Source organism: Tenrec ecaudatus, chromosome 9 (assembly GCF_050624435.1).
Source record: "Tenrec ecaudatus isolate mTenEca1 chromosome 9, mTenEca1.hap1, whole genome shotgun sequence".
NCBI classification, from domain to species: domain Eukaryota; kingdom Metazoa; phylum Chordata; class Mammalia; order Afrosoricida; family Tenrecidae; genus Tenrec; species Tenrec ecaudatus.
Genome location: NC_134538.1, coordinates 131,270,112 through 131,293,684, shown reverse-complemented (window position 1 = coordinate 131,293,684; position 23,573 = coordinate 131,270,112). Strand labels below are relative to the sequence as shown.

The following is a 23,573-nucleotide window of genomic DNA, read 5'->3' as shown; positions in this document are numbered from 1 at the left end:
GTGTGTTCAATTCCTGCTGATGTTGAAAAAACTGGCACTCGCAATGAAGCAGTCACTGGTCGTGCAGATTTCTACAACGTGGTCTCCAGCCTCGTTTCTATCAGCAAGGCCAGTTGCTCCCTTGGGAAGAAAGGGCTGCTTCTGAAAAGGGGACCTGCTGGAAAACCCAGTGGGGCGGGTCTCCTTTGTCAGGGGTGCTCTGAGTTGCGAGCAGACTTGACATTCCCTGACAAACAACGAACTCTTGTGAGTGCTGCCATGTGCCAAGATTTGAAAGGCTATTTTCGGACTCGTTCACATTTCAGCTCATGTGGTATCACACACAGGTCAGTTACCCAGCGAGGAGGGCCAAGCGACCCATGGCACTCCCATGCCCGAAACGCAGTGGCTGTACACCACCCACTGGGTTGTCCCATCCCTGATGCCTTCCATCAGCCTTCAGTTTGCTCTCTTGCAAAATAGTCTTCCATATTCTCTTTCCTTAAAAAAAAAAACAAACCCTGTAAAGAAAAAAGGATTTGGGGAAAAAAAAGAAAAAAGAATTTTCTATATAATTGTACTGTGAATTTATGGTGTCGCTTACACGTACGTGGCTAAGCTCACTCACTGGTCACCTCCGTCCTTTCTGGAACAAATAGCAAAATACAGGAAACTGATCTTTACTGTGAAGGTATTTAATCCTGACATCAACCAGTAATTGGAAACACCTAGTATTTCGTTACTGTTCAAGCCTTAATACCAGAGGTCAAGAGAAAAGGAAGGAGATGACTCTTGGACGAAGCCAGCTGTCTTCTGTTGAGCATCTCCAGGTGTTCGGTGGACTTTAAGTGGATGTTGTCCATAGCCTCCCCTTGCCCTCACCATGCCGTCCAGTGACTTTTGAGGACGAGTGCCTTTCCCAGTACAGGCATTGTTCCTAGCGTAAAAAGAGACTTGCCCGATTGAGTAATAGAAGATCAGAGTAATAGACTGAACTCCACACCCACCTGCTACAAGAAGGCAGCCGTATCTGTGCACCGAGACTCTTTAATACAGTTCTTCATGTGGTGGTGACCACCCCCAACCATAAAATTATTTTTATTGCTACTTCATCACTGGAATTTTGCTACGGTTATGAATCGGTGACTCCTGTGAAAGGGTCATTCGACCCACCCAAAGGGGTTGCGACCCACAGGTTGAGAACCACTGCTTTAGACCATCATCTGATACTTATTTGGATATACATATATTGTGATTTTTAAAAAGGGAAAAACAATGTATTCCAGAAAGATTATAAAAATACAGTTAGGAACCACTTCATTTTTGTTTATTTATTTAGCTTTTGTTTTATTTTTAACTAAATAATATGTTCTTGACATGTCTTACTCATGCCAATATATCCCTTCCCTGCCCATACAGTTCTGTTGTTCAATCCCACCGGGTGGGATTTTATAATCAATAATGCTATTAACTCCCCTCTTCCCGCCTTCCTCCACCCCACCCCCCTTCCTGTACCCTCAGGGAACCCTTACTTCTGTCAGTGTCTCTGAGGGGTCATCTGTCTTGACTACTATGTACCAAGTGATCGTAAATGTACAAATGCACCTACCCACATCTAACATGATTGATGCGATATATTGCATTGCACAAGGGCCTTAATAATGAGGGGCGGAAATCTTAAAAGAACTAGAGGAGAGTCATGTGGTTCATCAGTGCCGTCCCACACCCTGGACTTATCATTCAAGGAACTTCTTTAAAAAACACAAAAACTCATTTGTCATTTTCCAACCCATTAATAACCATAGTGATGATCAGTAGGAGGTACAATCTTCTAGACCAGTGATTCTCAACCTGGTAGGTCACTACCCCTTTGGGGGACAAACGACCCTTTCACAGGGGTGACCTGATTCATAACCATAGCAAAATTACAATGATGAAGCAGGAACAAAAATAATTTTATGGTTGGGGGGGTCACCACAACATGAGGAACTGTATGAAAGAATTGCGGCCTTCGGAAGGTTGAGAACCACTGCTCTAGACTACCATATATATGATAGGGGTTCAGAATGTTACTGAAAAATTCCATTAATTGTTTAGTTCCATTTTTCCATATATATAAATATATTCATACATATGGTACTTTCCTTGCTGCATCACCTGATTATATTGAATAACTTCTTCCGTGTTACCATCCAAGTGTTAAATAAATGTTCTAATATTAATTTCTGAATTCTAATTAAGACCACATGGATTAAAAGTCAAACGGTCTATTCAATTTAGGAGAACACAAGCTTCATTTCATCCCTGCCCTGATTGGCCCCTTCCTTGAAGTGACCTTGATACCCCAGCCAGATCTCCGGAACGTCATGATTCCTATTTTCCATGATATGATGGACTGGGAGCAGAGGCGGAGCGGCGGTTTTAAACAGGTGGGTGGTGGAGCTCCTCAGAGTATCTGCAAGGTTTCAGTTCTCCTCTGTCTCTCTGAGCTGCCAGGTTGAGCTATGAGTTGGCGAATGAGCACCAGACCATCAAGCAGGAGACCTGGAGGCCAGGCTTTGTCTGCCCACTCCCTAGCCACAGGGCATTGCACGTGTCTCTACTTCTTTCTCTGCACCTCCAAGGATTTCTTGAAAAGTCATTTCATTCCCTTTCAGCTAAAAAAATTGCTATGTTTTCCTCAGGTTGTATTTAAGATCTGGCAGAGATTTTCTTTGCTCCCCATTGATCAGTACTGAGAAATCAGAGGGTTAATGGCTCTTAAACTCGTTGAGCTCTCAGTGGTCTGCCCGTTTTGTTTGGTGAATAGCTGGGCTTTCAGCATTTAATTCACAGAGTGTTGTATTGCTCGTTCCTTGAAGCATTGAAAATTAAAGGAAAAAGCAATGGAAATTCTTGCAAAGGAAATTCCAAAAGCATGATCTTATAATTTTTCGTCAACGCAGGTTCTAACAGCTCTGCTCCAGCTTTGGAGAGGCAGATGCTCTTATTACAAAACCAGATTGCGTAATTGTCCGATTTTGCCATGGCAAGGCCCTCCAGCTGGAGACAGTAGGCTGTCACCTCTCTCAACAATGCCCGGGCACCAAATGAAGCCTTCCTCAATCGGAGAAACTGATTGGCAACTGTCTGAGAAATTTGAATATATTCATAGACCCAAATGCACAGTGTTTTACCCGTCAAGATCTGCATTTGTTTTCAAGAGCAGGACTAGGCAAATGGGAGTCCCCCAGTGGGGCAGAGTTGATGCACGCAGCTGCTGACAGAAAAGTCTGAGGTGTTCAGAAGCACCTGAGTGGGGAAAGGCTTTGGGGTCTCCTATGAAACCTCAGCTATTGAAAACCCTGACAGACATCAGGTTGCCCTGAGTGGACATTGCCTGGGGGGGGTGGGGCGGGGAGCATATAGCAGGTGAGGGAAAGCCTATTACATTCCTTGGCTGAGAGACCAGGGGAGAAACGCTTCTGCCTGGTCTTTAGCTCCTGTTAGAAATAGGATTCCAAGGAATGACTAGACTTTATTCTCTTGCAAAGTCAAATATACTCGCTCAGTTCCTAATCCTTTTTAATCTCTGTAGCCTTGCAAAGGTTTGGAGGATCTCTCTCAGAACACCAAACCTTGCTCCTGTTGAGTTGATGCTGCCTCAAAGAAACGTGTAAGACAGAGCAGAGCTGCCTCACATTCCCAGGGCTGTTCCTCTCCAGGAAACCGGACGATTGGAACCACTAACCTCTTAGCTATGGGCCAAGGGTGTAACCATGGTGCCTCCTCACGTGTCTGGGCCTTAGAGAGATGCAGGGATTTCCTACCCACGCCCACCCCAGCCCCACCCTCTGGATAATCAGGTTCCAGAGAATTTATGCCCTTTCAAATGTAAATTTTTTACCACATTTTGTTCAGGAAGTATTCCCTTTCTTGCTCAAGCTCCTTACTGATGACTTGAAATCATTTTCTCTATCTGCCATTTGTACATGCATAGAATGGGTTCTGAAATTCAGTGAGGATTCAGTGTATCCCTGGGAAATAAATGTAAAAAAAAAAAGCAAACAGATATCATTAATGCCTATGAATTTATTAGGTTGTTAATGTTCATATATATAGGAACACACATAACATATATACCGATACATAAATATTTTCACATAAGATAGAGATATATTTATAGCAATTTTTTTTTAAAGAACGATAGGACTTGCCAGTTTCTCTAGCTCCTGCAAAAAAGGCTGCAGGCATTGAAGCTGGGCTTCCAGCATGTGTGCTTGAATCAACAAATAGATTGAGGTCTTTGGCAGCGCCACGTGCTCCCCAGCTGGGTGTCCAAAGCCATCTAGTCCCCGCTCAGCGACCCCTGGAATTCCAAGGACAGGTGTCTGCTGTTCACCACAGTTGATACTGTCCCTATCCCAAAATTGACTGCGACACGTGCCCTTGCAGAAATAGGTACGTTCCTATTTGCCTAGAAAACCTACATGTGACGGAGAGGAGAGAGAGAATAATATTTGGGTGTGTTTCAGGTGGAAGCCAAACTAATCGACAAACTGGATAGCCTCATGTCTGAAGGCAAAGGTGACGAAACCTACCGCGAGCTGTTCAACAGTATGTGAGTAGTGTGTTTCTCTCCTGTCAGTCTGTCTGTCCAGGGGATGCGGTGTCAGTGCAGTTTCACAGTGGCGCTGGAGCTGAGAGCTACAAAGACAGCTTTGGTCTCACAGGAGTGCTTTGTCTGGGTGGGGGCTGAATAAAAGGAAAATTGCCAAACTAGTGAAAGGCCCTTACTATGTTGATGATTATGTATGTTTATTTCAGTCTCCAATTAGGACCAGTCATATGTGGTACAGTTAAAAATATATAAAACTCCTCACTCTCTTTATGCTTGATCAGTTTAAATTCCAGGCTACAAGGTAATAATGATTTTGAATGTAGTTGAGAATTGGGGAAGGACCATAATTAAACTGGGGTGACTAATGCTTGTGCGCAATGCTTTTCAAAGCCTGGTATCCTTGGCTAGTTTGCTATGGGGGAAATTAACCTAGCTTGCTTCTGTTTGTCAACACTTGATTAAATTCATTGATACTGATTGTTCACTCAGCTTATACATTGCTTGTTAAATGTCTCCTATTAGAAGAGCCTAGAAGGAAAGCAGTTTTAGTAAATTTTGTGTTTGAGGATTTGAATGGAGAATGGAGATGTACTAGAGTCTGTAAAAGGCCTTTGCGATTTTCTCACCATGAGCCTGGGCGCTATTCATGGTTTGTGATTGATTGTTAACCAAAAGGGTGGCAGGTGCAGGAGCATCCGGTGACTCTGCAGAGGAAAAGGCCTGGAGACCTTCTTCCGTAAGGATTACAGCCAAGGCATTTCAATAGTTCTACTCGCGAACATGTAGGGTAACCAGGAGTCAGTCAATAATATATGCCTGAAAACATTATTAGTGCCCGGCAGGCTAGAGAGATTCCAACCGAAGCCACTCCCAATACTTTTTAAAGCTTTAGGGAAAGCTCTAAGGAGGGGACTCGCTGGGGAGGGTGATAGGGGTTCCTTTTGATGAGGGTGAGAGTCCTGCTCGGCACCAGCACCATTTTCTTTTGAAACTATAATTAAAGCAGAACTTTAATAATTATTCACAAAGCCCTCATTCCTTTCAGCATACCAGCGTCTGTCCTTCTCGACAGCTGTAGTTTAGCAAGAATTCTGATTAAAAGCTCATCCAATATAATAAATTGCTTTTGAAAACTGCTCTCATTTCAGTTCTGAGTCTTTGGTTTGAACAAAGAGCTAAAATGAGAGAGCATTCAGTGGAATGAATCTCTTGAGATTTGTGATTAATTATTTATAATAAATTCACAATATTAATAAATACTAGCATGGTTCTATAGTGCTTCTTACCCACTTTAATAAAGGCCTGGTTGTGTGCAATTTAGACTGCTTGTGTATAAATATGACTTTGAAAGAGAAGACCTACCTTGACATTAGATTCAAACCAATAATTAAAATATTAAGCTCTGTAATTAGGACTATTTTAAGGTGCCTGATTCATTCCATGGGGATTTTTATTCTCTTGTTGATTTTTAGTGCATTACTAGAATTGTTACCATAAATATTTTTCTTTGGTGCTTTTGTCATCAGTGCATTGGGAATAAGTAAAATGTGAACTGATAATTAAATATCATTTCTACCTGGGCTCCCAAAGGAAGTGAAAACTGAACTGTATCTCAGGAAACAATAAAAAGCACAGTGAATTCGTAGAGTCACAATGAGTCAGTGCTCGTAGTGTGAATTAAGGAGCACATGGCGTTTTGGTACAGAGTTTCATTTGTTCTCTGTAACTCATGCCTGAGACTTCTTGAAACGCTGCTCCACTGGAAGTAGCTCTCACTGTTTCTTGACAATACAGTACTTGTCAAAATAGGCCCTGCAGAGCAAGGTCTTCAATTTATCGTACCTTCCTAATTCAGAATTCAGCTTATCGTTTTCTACCCCTAACATGATCTCCATTAGCCCTTACTACCACTTTCTCAAGTATGTAGGACCAGGGATTTATGATCATGCCAAGCTCATAGATCATAACTGCCAATTTGGCCTATTGAGAACTAAACTCTACTCCCCATGGCGCCTCTTGATTATCATTTGGCTTAATGTCCAGAGCACCTGCTCTGTTGCATTTCTCGGGATGTAGCAGGCATGTGTTGTAGGGGTAGCTACCCAGTAAGGGTAGCCAAGCCGTCTTAAGGATTTTTGATGGGCCTCTAAACAAAGTGGCATCCCTCTCTGTTCTTTCCCTAGTCCTTTGCTTAATATTCTTGTTCATTGCTCTAAATAATCCTATAAGACCCCCCCCCCCAGATCATTTCAAAGATCATTATTTGGTGATCTCACATTCTGGTACCGTGAGGGGCAGAGAATTAGCTGAGCAACTTGACATCCTAGGTATCTCATGCTCTTCTCTGGATTGAGTCGAGCATGCAGAGACACTGGGGTTGGGTATAACAGTGATGAGCTCAATATAATCATGCCATGAAAAGGAGGGAAAGGTGATTGCAGGTCAAATCCCGTTCTACGTTGCCCCCATATACTTCTTTCCTAGAGAAAAGACCTGTGAGCTCTCTGTCAGCCTGCTGGGCTGGTGTTTGTCAAATTCCTCAGGTAAAGGGTCCCCTTACGGTGAACAGATTCGCCCTATTGATTGGCCAGGAACCTTTCGCTCTTCCTAGACGGCTTCCCTGTCCATTCCCCATGGGCCAGTGGCCAAAACTGTAGGCCAAAGGAAAATGCCAGACCTCATCCAGGTGAGCAAGACATTTGTCTTTTCTTGCCTGCAGCCTCCCCTTCTCGGTTTGTCTCAAGGAAACTGAGAAATGGCCTACTTCCCAATAGAATATAATACGCCTGACGAGGAAGCAGATGAATCAGGTTCTAGATCCGGCCCTCACTTTTGGTCTTGACTTAGTGAAGGAAACAGGCTGCGTAGAATTTTGCCTCTCCTTGCAAGAGGATTATGGGGCTCTGCTTCCTGGCTTGCACAGGAGGCTGTGCCAACTAATGAAATCCTGTCCAGAAAAGAAGTCTCCACACATATTTAGCATCACTACTACTTGAGTCCTTTGTTTCTGAGCCTCCAAAGAAAGTGAAGTGTGGGCTATCCCTTGGGGACATGTCTCCCGCATCCCTCAATGATTTGGCAGATTTTTGTTTGGGTCCTTGGTTCAATATCCTTTTGGCATTTAGGCATGAGATAGGTGCTCCTCGGAGATTTCTTAAAGAAAATGCGTTTTTAACCAAGCACAGGTCAGACTGACCGTCCTCTGTGGAACTTGTCCGGAATAGCCCCAGCCCTTCTGTATGCTGGGCACCCCATCCCCACCCCCATCTAGGAAACAGTTCGGCATGAGCTAGAAAAACAGATGATGTCACATGCACGGCCAACAGATGAGGAGACAAGACAGAAGGCTGGGCATGGAGAGGGCAGTCATCAAGGAAACAAAAGTGGGGCGTGAGGGGAAAAATCCGGGAGAGATTAAAGCCACAGCCAAATGAAAGCTTGGACGGAATCGCTTTTTTTTTTCTTAAATGTTTCTTTTCCCCACTGTGCACAATCTATGATAGGCTCAGACCGTACTTGTACGAAATGCCGTCTCCCGAAGCTGAGAGGGAAACAAGCCCTTGGGTAGAAATGATGATCCGCAAACCCAGAGGGTTGGAGAAGCATCCTCACGCGGCCAAGCTTGTGCTCTGACTTTTGTCTTTGGGAGCAAGTTGAATCATAAAAGATTTTCCAAGTCTTTTGTTAATTTGCAGAGAGAAGGAGAGAGAGACCGGGCGTGAAAGCAACACAGACTCTAATGATTAAGATTGTTTTTATTTTGTGTTTACATAGTGCCTCTCTGCTCCAAGGTGCTTAGGATGAGGGGGTGGGTGGGAGGAAAGAGGTGGCTCGGCGCTTGCCCTCCATCTGCTGTAAGAACCCCGTAGGAACTCCTCCGTGATTAATGGCAACATGAATGAACTTGAGTGAGCGCACAGATCGTACAATATGTATTGAGTGGGCAAATGTTAAGTGAAAGGAAAAAACGCAAAACGTCATACCGTCTGTGCAAGGATTTTCCTGTGGCTGTTGCATTGCAGTAAAACTGCTTGGAGGAAGATGCATTCCACCGAGAGGTAGGAGAACATTTTTCTGTGGATAAAGCAAGGTTTGGCTGAAAAGGAAAGTTGGCGGCACCCCTCTTGTCGCTTTCTGCAGCGGTATTTGACGTGGCGGGGTGCTAGCCTCTGCTGTCACCTGAGAGGAGTGAGGGGGACCAAATGACTTTGAGCTCTGAGGTGCTTGTGTCTTTTGAAAATATGATGATATGCATGTGCTCGTATTTGATGACTTGGATAATCTGAAAATCAATTTGCTTTGTCAATGCTTCCTGGATTAGAATTCCACTCTTTGGTCCCTATCCTAGGTAAGACATTGTTTGCAAATTGTGCTACTTGTGCGCTGTTGCAGTGGTTGCTAAGACATTTAAGGTACTGATGAAAGTAAAATGGTTGTCATGGTGACTGATAAAAATAAATGTTGAAAATGCCCTGGGTTCTTTCTTTTCCAGTCTACTAAAGAAAATTGAGCGGGAAACATGGAGGGAAAGTGGCGTTTCACTAATCGCCACTGTCACCCGTCTAATGGAGAGGTTGTTAGATTACAGGTAAGCTGAGTCCTGTGTCTTCCAGAAGAACTGTCCCGTAGATGATCAGATAGCATACAATTAACATTCTCCTGGAGGGCTGACAGACTGGCAAAGAATGGTTTCTCAGCCCTTGGGAATCTGCCGTGAGCTCGTGGCCGTCTCACTGGCCGGCTCTTGGGTCTCATTTGGGGTTTGTTGCCCTTGTTTCCTATTTGATTTTGCTGGAATGGTTCTTTCAAACTCGGGGTGAAGTGAGAGGGTCTCAGACTTCCTCTATGAGACTTGGGGTGGAGGGTCGGGCAGGGAGCAATTGCGACTCATCCAGTGGACCATGAGACTGTCCATGTCAGGGTAGAGACCATGGGACAGAGACTTGCATGACCACACCAGTCTCTGAATAAAAAGAAGGGGATAATATAGACTTTTTTTTCCTTTTTAAAAAATTCTCTAAAGTGCTGAAGCAATTTTGCAATGGGCACACACGGATTCAGGATATTTGAGTTGTTCTGATATCCATTGATATATTTGAGGCATAGGGGGAAAGTATGCAATAATATCCTATATCAGGTTTGACGGGGAGGGGGGGGATTGGTGGGGATGGTTGTTGTTTTCACGACAGAACCCCTTAGCTTCCTTGTTGAAGCTGGCCAGGGACACCGGTCGATGCTTCTGATCCTCTTTAGGAGGTATACAGCCAGACCCCTTCAGTCCGGGTACTCTGTGTGCCCGGTACGTTGAAACGGAGCCGAGGCTTGACGCTGAAAGTCAGTTGCATGGAAAACCCTCTAACCTGACCATAGACCATGCAACCCAGCACAGGGTGTCCACAGCCTTGCGAATCGTCTCTGGTCTCTGACAACTCCATCGTTTTCCCTGCTAAGGAAACAGAGTGTTTACCCTCGCAAGGCAGTTCTGGGCTCTGACTCTTGCTGTTCTGCTTTCAGGGACTGCATGAAAATGGGCGAGGTCGATGGCAAGAAGATTGGCTGCACAGTTAGCCTTCTGGTTAGTAAGCAAGGCCCCTTCCTTCTTGCACAGCTATATGTATCTGATCTCAGCACTGAAATGCGATGGCTGTTCTGAATCCACCGGGTGGTTTGACCTGGATGTTTCTTAGGAGAGTTTAGAAGTATTTTTCAAAGAAGCCTAGCAAACTTCATGCTGAATGAACACCCAGGAAATTCTTAGCTTTACACGCCTCAAAAGCAGACCTCTGTAAGAACCTAGGCTCCGGGATCTGGAGAGAGGTGGTCAGGTTCTCATGCAGCCAAAGCAAAGACTTCACCCACGTGGAGTCTTGTGCTCTTCTCTGAGGGAGACCACGCTGTCCCTAGAGTGTACATCTGAACAGACGGTCCTTTCTGTTCTTTCCACCCTTCACAGTATCGTATTATCCTATGTTTCAATAAATACTTCTGGTCACTTGTGAACAAGTGACAGTGTTGTAGACCAGTAGTTTTTTCACTAACTTTTTATTGCAAAATAAATATATGATCTCACAGTGGTGAAGGGTTGCTTTGATAGATACAGTGGCCATAGAATGCGGTGCCCAGGTGAGACACTGTGGAGAAGAACGTTAAATATTATGTAAGGATCCCAAGCTGCCTTAGAATTTTCCTGGGCCTGTCAAAATTTATATGAAATCTCACCTAGCAGTCTGTTAGATATGAGGGGATCTTCACTACAGCACCAAAGAATGAGCAATCCATTTAAACTTTTATTTTTCATATCTTAGCATTTGCTATCTGGTCAGTTCCTTTAATGAGATTTGAAATACAGCAAGATGTCACTTTCCCACTTCACATTTTGTGAGAATTTTGGTTCCATGCTGTTGTCTTTGGCGGAATTGAGGAAACTTCCCTCTCAGGTCTAAGTACTTGCACGGCTTATCCCCGTTCCCCTGCGTCATGATAAGCCGTATTGTTTTCTCGGGGCAGGTACCTTGAGCTTTCTTTTGCCCCCACTTTGGTCCTCTCTTGCCTTAGCTCTCTGGTTTCTGTCTTCTTGGTTTGTTTTGGTTTGATTTGATTTACTGCCCTTGCAGTCCTTCTTCGCAGTGCTGGACTTTCACTCTCTGACATGATCTAATTTTCCTAATTTCTATTCTTGCCACCTGTTCGACTCTTAATAGATGAATCAGTCCTTCTGTACCACACCCACCATTCCATCTCGTTTTGATTCTAATTGTTACAGCTCCACCTCCAGTATCTGTAGCTAAAAATAATGACACCTGAACTTCCTCCATCGGGCCACAGCTTGTTAACAGACAGTGCACTCTCTCCTTTAAATGTTGTCATGGGACCCCAGGAGAGACCTCTGGGCCAGCAGCCCTGGCCTGAGACTTACTCTCTCTGCTGACGCTCAAGCCTTGACTGTGGTGTCCCTCACTTTAAAGCCTGCTGTCTGTCTTTCCCTGCGGTTGTTCCAGCCTTTTCCTGACCCACAAGCTCAACCGTAGATTCTTCCACATCCCTGCTTGTACACTAGAGTTTGGAGAGAAAAAGGCTCTGTTCCAAACCTGAGAGATTCTCAGTTTCTCTCCTTCACACTTACTCTGTTCCAATTCCAGACAAACAGTCTCTGAAATAACCTCATGGGGAAGCCTTTGCCTATTTTCAAAAGACTCCCCATTCACCGTCTTCCATCGCTTCTACAACTTCCTTCATCCGGGAAGAACCAAATACACATGGACCCTGGGTTCATTTCCCCAGGTGGAGTCACAGAATACAGCGTGTCATTCAGAACGCATTTCACATTGGGTCCTAACTGTGTCTGCTCTGGTTCGGAACAAGCCAGAGAGTTGGCCCTCTTGGTGATCCTGTCAATATTCACTGGGGACAAAGGTTGCATCCTACTGTTTTTACAGTGACCAAGTATTTAAACAAAAGGTGAACATTTTGAAAACGATTCTAATTTCAAGCCAGCTTACGAAAGCTGATAATTAAAAGACAGAATGTATGACTTTGAAGCTAATCTTTTTAGCTCCTACCCCATATGGAAAGTTCTCCGTGTTTTCCAGCAGCAATCTGGTTCCCTGCAATACTCACTTCCTCTGGGAGGTTTTTCGTACCTCTCTTCAAAGATCAACTCCAGACTGATTGTCTTCAGAAAAGCCCAGGCTTCCTGCATCGCCGTCAAAGCTAAACTCCAGTGTTAAGTTGGCTAAAATGCAGACTCTTTGACATGACTCAGACTAGGAAATATGGATTATTGTTTTGTTCTTTGTGTCGCAAGTGTTTGCCAGACATATGTGAAAGATTCTCTCTCTTCTGCTGACGAGAGAGATTATTGGTTTGTTGGTTTTTCAAAAGGAGGACGAGTCATCTACAGAGTCGTGGCTTATTTTGTTCTCAAAGGAAGCTGCTTCTTACCAGAAAGCTATTAGAGGGAATCATCCCTTAATAACGCGAAAACCTGCTGTGGGGTTGTTAGACTTGTGTTTATGGTCCAACAATTCCTGCTAATTAAAATGATTTTGGTTGTAAGAAGAGCAATGTGAATAGCATTATTTGCTTGATTTTTAAAAGAATGCCAAGATCTACAGGAGATAAGACAAAAGGAGAAGAGGGCACGTGCTATGTAGCTTGAGGGTGGACATCTTTTAAAGTCTACATGTGACTTAAAGTCAGTGTTTCGGATCGAATGAGTCCTGGGATTTGAAAACTGGATTCCTGAAGATGCTAATGAACAGACTGGCTATTTCACAGAAGGTCCTCAGGCTTCAAGCCCAAGTACAATGTAAGCATCCACGCTGACGGTTTCAGACCATTGCAAACGCCCCGTCCTACCTATTCAGCGTTAGAATCGTGGGGATTCCTGGCCCTTCCTCCTGGTAAAAACCTGCCACTCCAACAAATCAGTAGATTTTTACCCCCTCCTCGCCCCCACCCCTACCACGACTCATTTTCCCTTCTTCTGCTTACTAAATGTATCAGTCTGTCAGTCAGCCAGTCACTCAATAATCAATCCTCTTTCCAAGATAACATCTCTAACTAAGTACAAAGTGTAGTTGGAGTAAGCAGGGGGTTCATAAAGTGCAGTGGGCTCTTACTTAGAGATTCATGTCATGCCTTTGTTGGGATCCTACACCAGACATACTTCCTCCTCTGGGAGTTCAATTCCGATGAGTGTACTGTCCAAGGTGGTGAAGGCGTAGGTGTGGATAACTACAAGTGTGTCTCAGAAATGTAAGTGTGCCCAGAAAGCCAAACCTGGTTTTGATAGCCAATATCCAGCCATTTAAAGAAGCATAGTAAATTCTAGATAGTTTCTTTTGTGAACAATCTTTTTCCGATAGTCACACCCTTATAATCATCACTTGAAATAAAGTATCTATTTGTTCCTCTTTGTTCTGACCATAAACTGGAAACACTTAAGTTTAACCCCAAGTGAAAAACCTAGGTAACCCTTAACAGTAAAGAAATTTATATTAACCTTCTTTTGAATAATTTTTCTGGGCAAAAAATGCATTTTTGCCTCCTTACCTACATACCTCAGACTGTTTTCCCCTGTGTAAACCAATTTAAAATTTAAAATGAGGAAAAAGTATCCTATCAAAATTAGCAAGTTTAGTGAATGTGGTAATAATCTGTTATATAATTTTTTTGAGAATAATGATGGCAACAAATGTGCTTGACACAATAGATGGATGGATGGATGGATGGTGATGAGTTGTATGAGCCCTCAATAACATGATTTTTTTAATTAGTCATCAAATTTAATAAATGTGGTAATCTGTTACATATTTTTATGTATTTTTCAGTTGGACAAACTGGTTGTCATACATTGGCAGTTAAGGAACAAACAATTATGGAAAGTAGCAAATAATGATGACTCAGTGGCGGTAATACTCTCGAGTTATCAATGTTCCAATCACTGCTGGGTGCGCTTAACACTATGTTGACTTAATAATGCATCACTGGGCCTCCTTACTCACCTTTGGAAAAGACTTTTATATGAAAAATAGATCAGCTCTCTTGTTTCAACACATGGAAATTTAGAAGATTTAAAGGCAGGTATTTGTAAGCCTAATAGTTGAAGAAGTATCCATGCCTGTACCTTTTTTTTTTTTTACAGAACTTCTATAAAACTGAACTCAACAAGGAGGAGATGTATATACGCTACATTCACAAGCTCTATGACCTGCACCTGAAAGCCCAGAACTTCACAGGTACTGCTCCTTGGGGGCTCAGCTTGGGAGAAGTGGGCTAGGTATTTATGTATTAAACATGATAAATCTGCTTTTTATCATTGTTTTCTTTAAAATAAGATAAAAACGTATCAGATTGCTGTTTCTTAATCTTCATTCCATTTTACATTTTGGCTTTTTTCTTTTTCACTCTGTCTCTTGCACAGTTTTTTTTAGAGATTGTGATGACATATCTACTGAACTTACCTAGAGTTATTATTTATTTATTTTAATGTTCTTGTTTCATTGCATGTATTTCAGTACCTTATCCCACATCTTCCCTGTGGTTCTTGTCTCCCTCCCTCCTCCTTTCCTAACCTGTTTGGACTTTGTCCTTGGGTAAAAGCAGACTTTTTGGTCTCAAATAGTTGATTAACGTATGCATACCTTAGGAGTATCCTTGAGCCCCTTGTTCCCCTGTCTGTGATTTCACTCAACATCAAACCATGGGGTGAGGAAAGCCCCAGACCCGGAGGATGATTGACCTGGACGTTCACCAGTCTCTTGTGTTCCACATATTTCTCCCACTCCATTCAGGATCTTGTGTGATCCCTTTCAGAGCGGTAGTTGGGCACCACCTCGTTTTCTGGTCTTGGGGTCTAGTGTTCACGTGGTCCATTAGTCTGTTACACTAATTGTTCTCCTTCATCTTTCTTCCAGAGAGGGAAAAACCAGTAGTTACATCTTAGATGGGAACTCCCATGCTTTTAAGACCTCAGTCATTACACACCAAAGCCTGATGTAGAACCATATAATTCACTTTGATTACTCCATTGTATTGAATCCACTACATGTATATATCAATATGCATAGAAAACGCTATCAATGTTATAATCTTTTGCTTTCCGTGCTGTTGTTGTTGGTTGCTGTTGAGTTCATTCTAAATTGCGGTGACCCATGTTTTACAGAGTAGAACTACTCTGTGAGACTTTCTTGGCCATGATCTAAACCAGTGGTTCTCCACCTTCCTAAATCCACCCCATTTAATAAACTTCCTCGCGTTGTGGTGACCCCCCAACCATAAAATCATTTTCTTTGCTACTTCATCACTGTCATTTTGCTACTGTTATGAATTTGGCATCCCCTGTGAAAGGGTGGTACGGCCCTCAAAGGGGTGGCGACCCACAAGTTGAGAACCGCTGATCTAAACAGAAGCAAATAGCTAGGCCTTTTCTCCGGCATTACATAGCCATGCCATGCTTACTTTAAAGAAACGGCTTATTATATTTACTCACACATTTAGCATGTGTGTTGCATTTCCTATATCCCTAAAAGCCCAGATTTCCCTCTGTTTTTATTTTCCTTCAACCTGAAAAATCTTAGTATTTCTTTTAAAGCAAGTCCGATTGTAAAGAATTGCGCTAGTTTTTCTTTATCTGATACTTATTTCTTCACCTACTCCTTAGGAATTTTTTGGTTGTGTACATTAAATTTGGAATTCTAGGTTGGCAGTTCTTTCCCTTCAATCCTATATATGTTGCTCCACTGTTTTCTGATCTCTGGTTCCTAATGAAAAATATGCAATCACTCAACTCACATTACTTCCTAATTGTAATGTGCCAGTTTTCTTTTGCTGCTTTGAAAACTTTTATTATTATTAGTTTGATATTAAGAAGTTTAATTATGATGTATAAAGGCATGTTTTCTGTAATCTTTGTGTTAGTCTGGGTAGACTAGAGAAACAAATCCATAGACACACACATGTGTATAAGAAAAAGATCCATATACAAGAGCAATTGAACATTGAGAAAACATCCCAGCCCAGTCCAGATCAAGGCCATAAGCCTGATATTAGTCCATATTTCCAACATCAATCTATAAAGTCCTCATCAGACTCATGAAACATGCAATGATGCAGTGGGTTGAAAGTCTTTGGATCCAGTGTCACTGGAAACATCTCAGTGCTGGCAGGGGTCTCTCTGTGGCTTCTCCGGCTTCCGAGGTCTGGTTGTGTCCATGTGGCTTGTCTTCTTCAATGTCTCCCAGGGAGTATCAGAGAGAGAGGGTATGTGTCTTCCGCCTCCAACAAGAAAGTACCAGATTTCCCAGAATTCTCAGAAGGCCATGCCCACACAGAAGTCTCATTGGCTAGCTCCAGGTTAACAGCCTAGACTCCACCCTTACACTCTTAATCCTTAAATTGACACCAGATTAGGTGACTACCACAATCTTGTTCTGTTTTGGTTTGCTTAGCTTCTTGTATCTATACATTTATTTCCTTCACCAAATATGCAGAGCTTCAGAGCCTTGTCTCTTAAATGCAGTTCTGCATCGATCTTTTTCCATCTGTTACTCTGGTGACAGGAATTTTGGACCTTTTGGAATTGTCCCGTCAGTGGTTGAATTTCTAGTTCTTCTTTTTCCTGTTGCTCAGATTTGGTAATTGGTGTTGATTACTTCATCTTAAAGCTCACTCATTTTCCTCTACCTAAGTTATGCTGCAGAACCTTTCAGTGAACTTTTACTTTTTTTGTATTATTTAGTTATATCATTTTTAAAATTTTCATTTACAGAGTTCATGTCTTTGCTAAGAATGGCAACCTTTTTAGATTTCAAGTGTGTGTTCAATTTGACTTCACATTACATTATGACAGTGTCTCTATAATCCCAAAATTGGAGTCATCTTGGAGTTGACATCTGTTGGTTGCTCTTATTCTGTGAGAGGTATTTGGAGAGGGTCCTTTATCCACTCCAAATAAATGTCATCTCGACTGGACACATATTTCTCCATGGCTTGGCATGTATATAATGATGTGATTTGGCAGCTATATACTGATGTGTTCCGCCAGTGATGTGATTCAATGTACAACACCCCTATTTAAGTTATAGCCTTGACCCATTGTAAGGGGAGTTTCCCTGGTGTGTGGCCTGCGTCACCTCTTATGAGAGAGAGAAGCAGGCAGAGAAGAAGGAACCTCTTACCACCGAGAAGGATGACTGAGAGAAGAACACATCCTTTCCACTCAGGGTTTCTGCTGTGGGAGACACCCAGCCCCAGGGAAAGATTGATGTCGAGACACATGGAGAGCTCCAATCAATAGTTAACACACAGATGCTGAAGGACTTCCTTATTGCCTATGAACCAGCAGGGAGAGCACACTTTCCGCTGGAGCACACACCCTGGATCAGGACTTGTGGTCTTACTATAATAGAATAAGTTTCTGTTTGTCGAAGCCATTCACTTCTAGGATCTGGTTCAGGCAGCACTGGATAACTGAAATAGAATTTGGTACCAAGAGTGGATGCTGCTCTAACATCTACCTACAATGTGGAATAAGGTTAGGAATCAGGTAATGAGTAGCGGCTAGAAGAGTTGATGGTGCCTAATCATAAAAGCAAGATGTTTGGTGACTCACTGGGTTAAGCTCTAGACTGCCATAGATGCAAAATGGGTGGTTCAAACCACCACCCAAAATATATGCCTCAATGAATTCACAGTTATGTACTGATGTAATCATCTCCTCAGATCAGTCAATCAGTTATAAAGGAATTAAGGTGGGAGACAACCTAAGTTACAGGCCTACCTGCTGTGAGAAGAATATCCTGGGGATGTGGCCTGCATCACCTTTTATCTCACAAGAGAAACCAGTAGAAAGGAAGAGACCGAGTGCCACCAGTAAGAAGAGGAAGAGCAAAGTGCATGCTCTGGGCCCAGGGTCCCTACAGTGAAACCCACCTGGAAGATGGATACCAAGTTACATGGAAATCCACAGGAGCGCCAGGCCCTCGGGCTTGGGAAGGAATGAGGACCTTTTTAAAACTGTGGGCCCTCCGAGAAGGAGAGCATTACCCTGGAGCTGCTACCCTGCGTTTCGCCTTCTAGCCTCCTGACCCATGAGAGCCACCACTCGTGGGGTGTCTGCTATAGCCACACTCGGTAACAAGGACACCTGGGGAGGGGGGTTCTTGATAAATCAGTCATTTCGCATCATGCTCTCGATCTGCTGAATCTCATATTGTATGTGCTCTGTGAAAATCTGAATAATTTGGCTTCTGTTGGTTTAGTGAACAGTTAAACCAGTTAATTCAAACTAGATTCATATCTATCTGCTTAGCTAAAGGATAAGGTCATGTTCTTTGAGGACAGATCATGTGTTCTTCTTTTTAGCTTTCTCAATTCTTAGAACAGTGCCCAGCCAAGGGAGTATATCACTTAGGACTCATTAATTAAAATTTAACACCTGGAGAGCAGATTATCTCCTTAGTATTGATAATTCCACCCCCGTATCTCTTCACACAGATGTGCTGATAGTTTTAATTAACAGACTATGGTTCTTGACACTGATTTTGTTCCCCAAGACCTTAAACATTTATTTTTAAGTAGTTATTCACCAAATTTTAAAGAGAAATAGTCTTCAATCCCGGGTTTTGGCACCAAAAAAAAAAAAAGGAGAGAATTAGTCCAATTTTTGTATCTGTAGGCACAACCAATAGAGTTGTTTATTTTTAAATTGCCACACATCCACAAAAGGAACCAGGAAAGAGAAGTGAGGACAAGCTATCCCATACTTATAAGGGATATATGTTGATTCTCTAGAATCTAAAACAAAGTCCAAACCCGGCTGATTGTATTTTGAAAATGGAGAAACCTTTGTTTACTGAATGTGTACTTTTTCTGTTCCCCCAAATCAGCGAGCTGGCGTGGCTCAGTGACAGACACAATGGGTTTAAACATCACATTTATAAGGCTGGCCCGGGTCTGGGCAGTGCTTCATTCTCTTGTCCAGAACTGACTCCACAACACGGAATCATAAGAAAGGGGTCCTTTTCCCCTATGACCTTTCATTCTTCCGCCTGTATCCTCGTTTTTATATGCCCTTGGAGAGGGAGAGATTGATGGGAATGCTGTTCTCTTTTCAAAGGTTTCTGATTAAATGGCAACCCTGTCCTGTGTGGACCAGCAATGCCCTCTGTCCAGCCTTCCCCAAGGCCTTCCTCCCCCCAGACCGAAGTCTGCCTCCCACACTCAGGCGGCTGCAATGAGACAGCCCGGGTGAGGTGGTGATGCCCTTTCTTTAGCGCAGAAAACGCTTCAAGAAGGCTGGCCATTCGGATGTGATTCCTTCTCCCCTTTGCATCACATCGAGATACAGAAAAACAAATCAACCACAGGTTACACTGAAATACTCATTGTTTATTAATTTGCTCAAATTTGACCTCATGAATGTGTTGCGTGTTCACACCTGAAAGGTGTATATTGTTTTATATAATAGAAATCTTCTGTAGCTTCTTCTACACTCACCATCTTCATTTACGCAAACCAAATTGTGCAACAGATATAAAATCGATCTTCCCTCTTTCTCCATGTCATCATTCATCATTTGCCAGCTTCCTCTGATAGCCAACCAATGCCTCGTTGTTCTCCCAGGGGCACTACCTGCCCCTGCCCCACCCACCATGCCCTGGACTGTGCTACAGCAAGCTTGATTGGGAGACTAGTGCTTCTTTTTTTTGTCCCTTAAGGGACTCTCTGAGACCAGCTGTGGTCGTAGGCTGTGCTTTCCTTAGCCCTACCCATCTTTTAACTGTGAAATGGTCAGCCTGTCTCTAGAATAGCTCCTGAGTGCTCAGGTATGGTAAGAAAACAAAACAAATCGGTAAACAAAGATGAAAACAAAATTAATTGGGAAACTCCTATGCTGAGTCATGAAGAGGCAGCAACTACCAGCAACCAGGGGCCATTCCACAGCTGAGGGGAGAAGGCTTGGGGGAGCAGGTGTGAGGGCCCCTGATGTGATGGGCGTGCAAGGTGAGGGAAGCCACCCTGTGTTCAGATGGCACGAGCAGACAGTGGGCATGGAAGGAGAAACAGACACGCATGGAGTTCTCCGAATGCTCAGTGTTTGCTGTAATGAAAGGTAGGAAATGAAGGATCAGGAGCTTTCAGAAGCAAAGTCATTTGGCGAGGGTTCAGGGAAATCTAGAAGGGGGTTGAGGTACAGATCAGTTTTGGTGATCTCATTGTTATAGTTGCTGCCCCTTAAAAGCAGCCTTCCATGACACCCACTTTGATGACAATTCCGTTGTTCCTGCAGTCGCTGGTTAGCAGCCTCCCATCAGTGGATTCTTTCTCTCTGTATCAATCTCACAAGGGAGCGGTTGGCCGGTGCCCATGCAGCAGAAGTGACCCCTAGAAGACAATGTCCTTGCGATGCCTTTGCGTCTGCATGCATCTTGCCCCATGCATCTACCACTGAGACCTGTTAGACCAGTGGTTGGGAGAATGTGAGAGGGGCAAGGCAGTGGTGTATTCCACTCGCTTTTCAGGAGGAGCATTGGTGGTGGTTACAAGTTGGACTCCTGACCTCAGTGCCAGCAGTTCGAAACCACCACCAGGAGAAGCATGAGGCTCCCTACTCCCATAAGATTACAGTCTAAGAAACCCAATATAGCAGTTGTGTTCTCTCCTTTGGGATGGATGTGATTTGGAATCAACTCCATGGCAGTGGGTGAGTAAGCGAGTGAGGTATTGAGAGCCAGACCCTGATCATGAAATGAGCAACATGAACATTTGCACTCAAGGGAGATCCTACTGTTAACAGTTCACAAACTGAATGGGGAGTGATCTGAGACTACTGGTAGGTTAAATTATGGCTTTTACACCATAATTGGAGTCTGAAGATTGTACCGCCTCTCCAAAGTAGCTATAGAAGAAAATGGCCCGAGTCTTGCCCCATAGGAGGTTACATTAAAGAGGCAAGACAAAAGTGAAAGAATCTTAGGCCTTTCATATCATAAATATCTTATACACTGAGATAACTAGATCATATTTCTTTACCCTTAAAATAAATTAAGAAAAAGAATTATCATTATGAATCATAATGGATAATGTGTTCAAGACAAACCTGCTATCAAGTCTGCTCTAACTTAGAGCATCCTATAGGACAAAGTGAACTGCCTCATAGGGGTTCCAAACCAGTGAATCTTTTTTGGAAATGGACTGTCACCTCTTTCTCCTGGAGAGAGACCGGTAGGCTCAAGCTGCCACCATTTTGGTTAGAAACTGAGCACTTTAACTACTGCACATCCAGGTGTCCCATTGTTTTAAAAGCTATTGTTATGCCTTTTGAGAGAGACGTATGTGGAATAGAAACAATGGATCAAAATGAAGATTTGTCTCTTTGAATGAATGAATTGGCTATTACAGTATAGCAGGAAATATTAACATAGTTCTTCAACACTCACAATGAATCCTGGCTCTTATCCTCAATCTGATGAAACATATTTATCACCCAGGAAAAGAAGAAATCTACAGAATGGCGAATGCTTCATTAAACACACTGCCTATATGTTGACTATGCTTAAGGTCACAGGTCACCATTTCCTGCTTTATTTGCAGAAAATCCCCCCTTTACTTGTGTCCACAAGAAATCCCACCGAGTCAACCATGGGTCCACTTAAGCAGTTTCTGTTGAGGCTTTGCGGGTCCAAGAGTAAGGGTCAGTCATATGCCTGACAACAGTTCATCCTCATTCTCTCTGTTGCTCAGTCTATAGTTCATGCTCTTCCGCCCACCCTGTAAACCCCACCCCTCTCTCTCACACATACCCATCCAATACATGTGTAGATCCAGCCCTCTCCGATCCCTCCTCCACTGCTCAGTGTTTTTTTCATTTTTCTTGCCTGTATACAACTCTCCCCTCACTACTTTGCCCTTCCCAAATTCTGTCTGCACTTGCCCTCTGCCCCGCCCCCACCAGTTAAAAACTTAATTCTGTTTTTTTTTATCTCCTAAAAGCATATTATTTTGAAAGTGCCTATGCTACCACTCCAAGGATTTTATCAACGAAGCAGCCTAGTGAACAAAGGCAGGTCAGCGCTCCATCTTTGAGCCAGCTCTAGCAAGATATCCTTCAGCATGTCTATTATCTAGTAACATACCATCATTCGTAGGGGGAAAAGAAGCGGAAAATAGAGAGAAGCTAATATCTTTTTAAAAATCTGAGAATCCCATAATTCAAGGAAAGCCACCATTCATTAACCTGCTGGTGTACACATTTCTGACATTTTCCTTCTGTATAACGCAACGATGTGTAGTGGTACTGTCTCCGATGTGCCTGACACCAACCCCATTTGAGGAGGAATCGTTTTGGATCTTGTCTCAACTCCTGGCTCCCCACTTGGCTTTCAGAGGCTGCATACACGCTCCTGTTATATGACGAATTGCTGGAGTGGTCTGAGCGGCCCCTCAGGGAGTTCCTGACCTACCCCATGCAAACGGAGTGGCAGCGCAAGGAGCACCTGCACCTCACCGTCATCCAGAACTTCGACAGGGGCAGAGTAAGTGGCTTACGGACCGTGGTCTGTCTCCTGCTTCTAGCTCACTGACGCCACCCCCGGGAGCAAGGGTCTTCACATTTCACAGGGCATTAGAACCCCCAGGAGCTTGTGAGCATGCAGATCCTGGCTCTTCCTTTAGACGTCGTAACTTTGGAAGGTCTGCCAGAGGGCTGGGAAATACGGGATTTTATTGAGAGTCCAGTACATATGAACCGTGGCTTATGCTTTGAGAAAGACTAATCTAGAAATTTTGACAATAAGTGTATGTTTTATCCTCTGAAAACCCATCATTACCCTCTCATCCCCCCCAAAAGCTTGTGTTCTGCCACATTCCACCTTTTTAAAAAAAATACTAAATCATTTTTCGAGACAAAAAATAAGTTAAAAAAACTTTAATGAATTTTGCAACTTGCCATCCTAAGCTTAGAGATGACACAGGGTGTTGGAAAGATCTCACTGATCTATAAAGCAATTCAGTACTTCTCCTCCCTCCACCTTGCTCCCTCTGCATGGACCTGCAGAGTCTTTGTGACTCTAAGTACAACTGTTTATTTCAAGGTTCCTCAAACTATTTCAACAGAGGGCCAGTTCACTGTCCCTCGGACCCTTTGGAGGGCTGGACTATCGTTAAAAAAAAATATCTCTGAACAAACTCCTATGCATACTGCACATATCTTATTTTGAAGTAAAAATACAAATGGGGAGAAACACCTGGCGGGCCGGATAAATGTCCTCAGGGGCCGTAGTTTGAGGACCCCTGATTATTTTACTTGGACACTGGGACACTTGGGGGATATGTGTCTTAGATTTAAATCTCTCTCCCATCTTGCCAAGGTGAAACAGAAAATTAAAATACAACCACGGGGTGTCATCCTTTTACAAAACATAATTGGGTGCACTTGAAATTTTGATGCAACGAAATTGCTTCTGTCATATCCTCCTTTATTATTTATCTA

The 23,573-nt window shown here is 43.2% G+C and overlaps 1 protein-coding gene across 3 annotated transcripts in view; it reads left to right on the top strand.

Moving 5' to 3' along the window:
- The window catches only part of DOCK4 (dedicator of cytokinesis 4), a 481,793-nt gene that overhangs the window by 407,507 nt on the left and 50,713 nt on the right, over window positions 1–23,573 (top strand). For all 3 annotated transcript variants that reach the window (XM_075558568.1, XM_075558567.1, XM_075558566.1), the window contains exons 31-36: window positions 2,260–2,408; window positions 4,494–4,579; window positions 9,072–9,167; window positions 10,094–10,154; window positions 14,226–14,319; window positions 22,469–22,617. In XM_075558568.1, coding sequence (XP_075414683.1) covers window positions 2,260–2,408; window positions 4,494–4,579; window positions 9,072–9,167; window positions 10,094–10,154; window positions 14,226–14,319; window positions 22,469–22,617 — 635 coding nt within the window. The remainder of the gene's footprint in view (window positions 1–2,259; window positions 2,409–4,493; window positions 4,580–9,071; window positions 9,168–10,093; window positions 10,155–14,225; window positions 14,320–22,468; window positions 22,618–23,573) is intronic.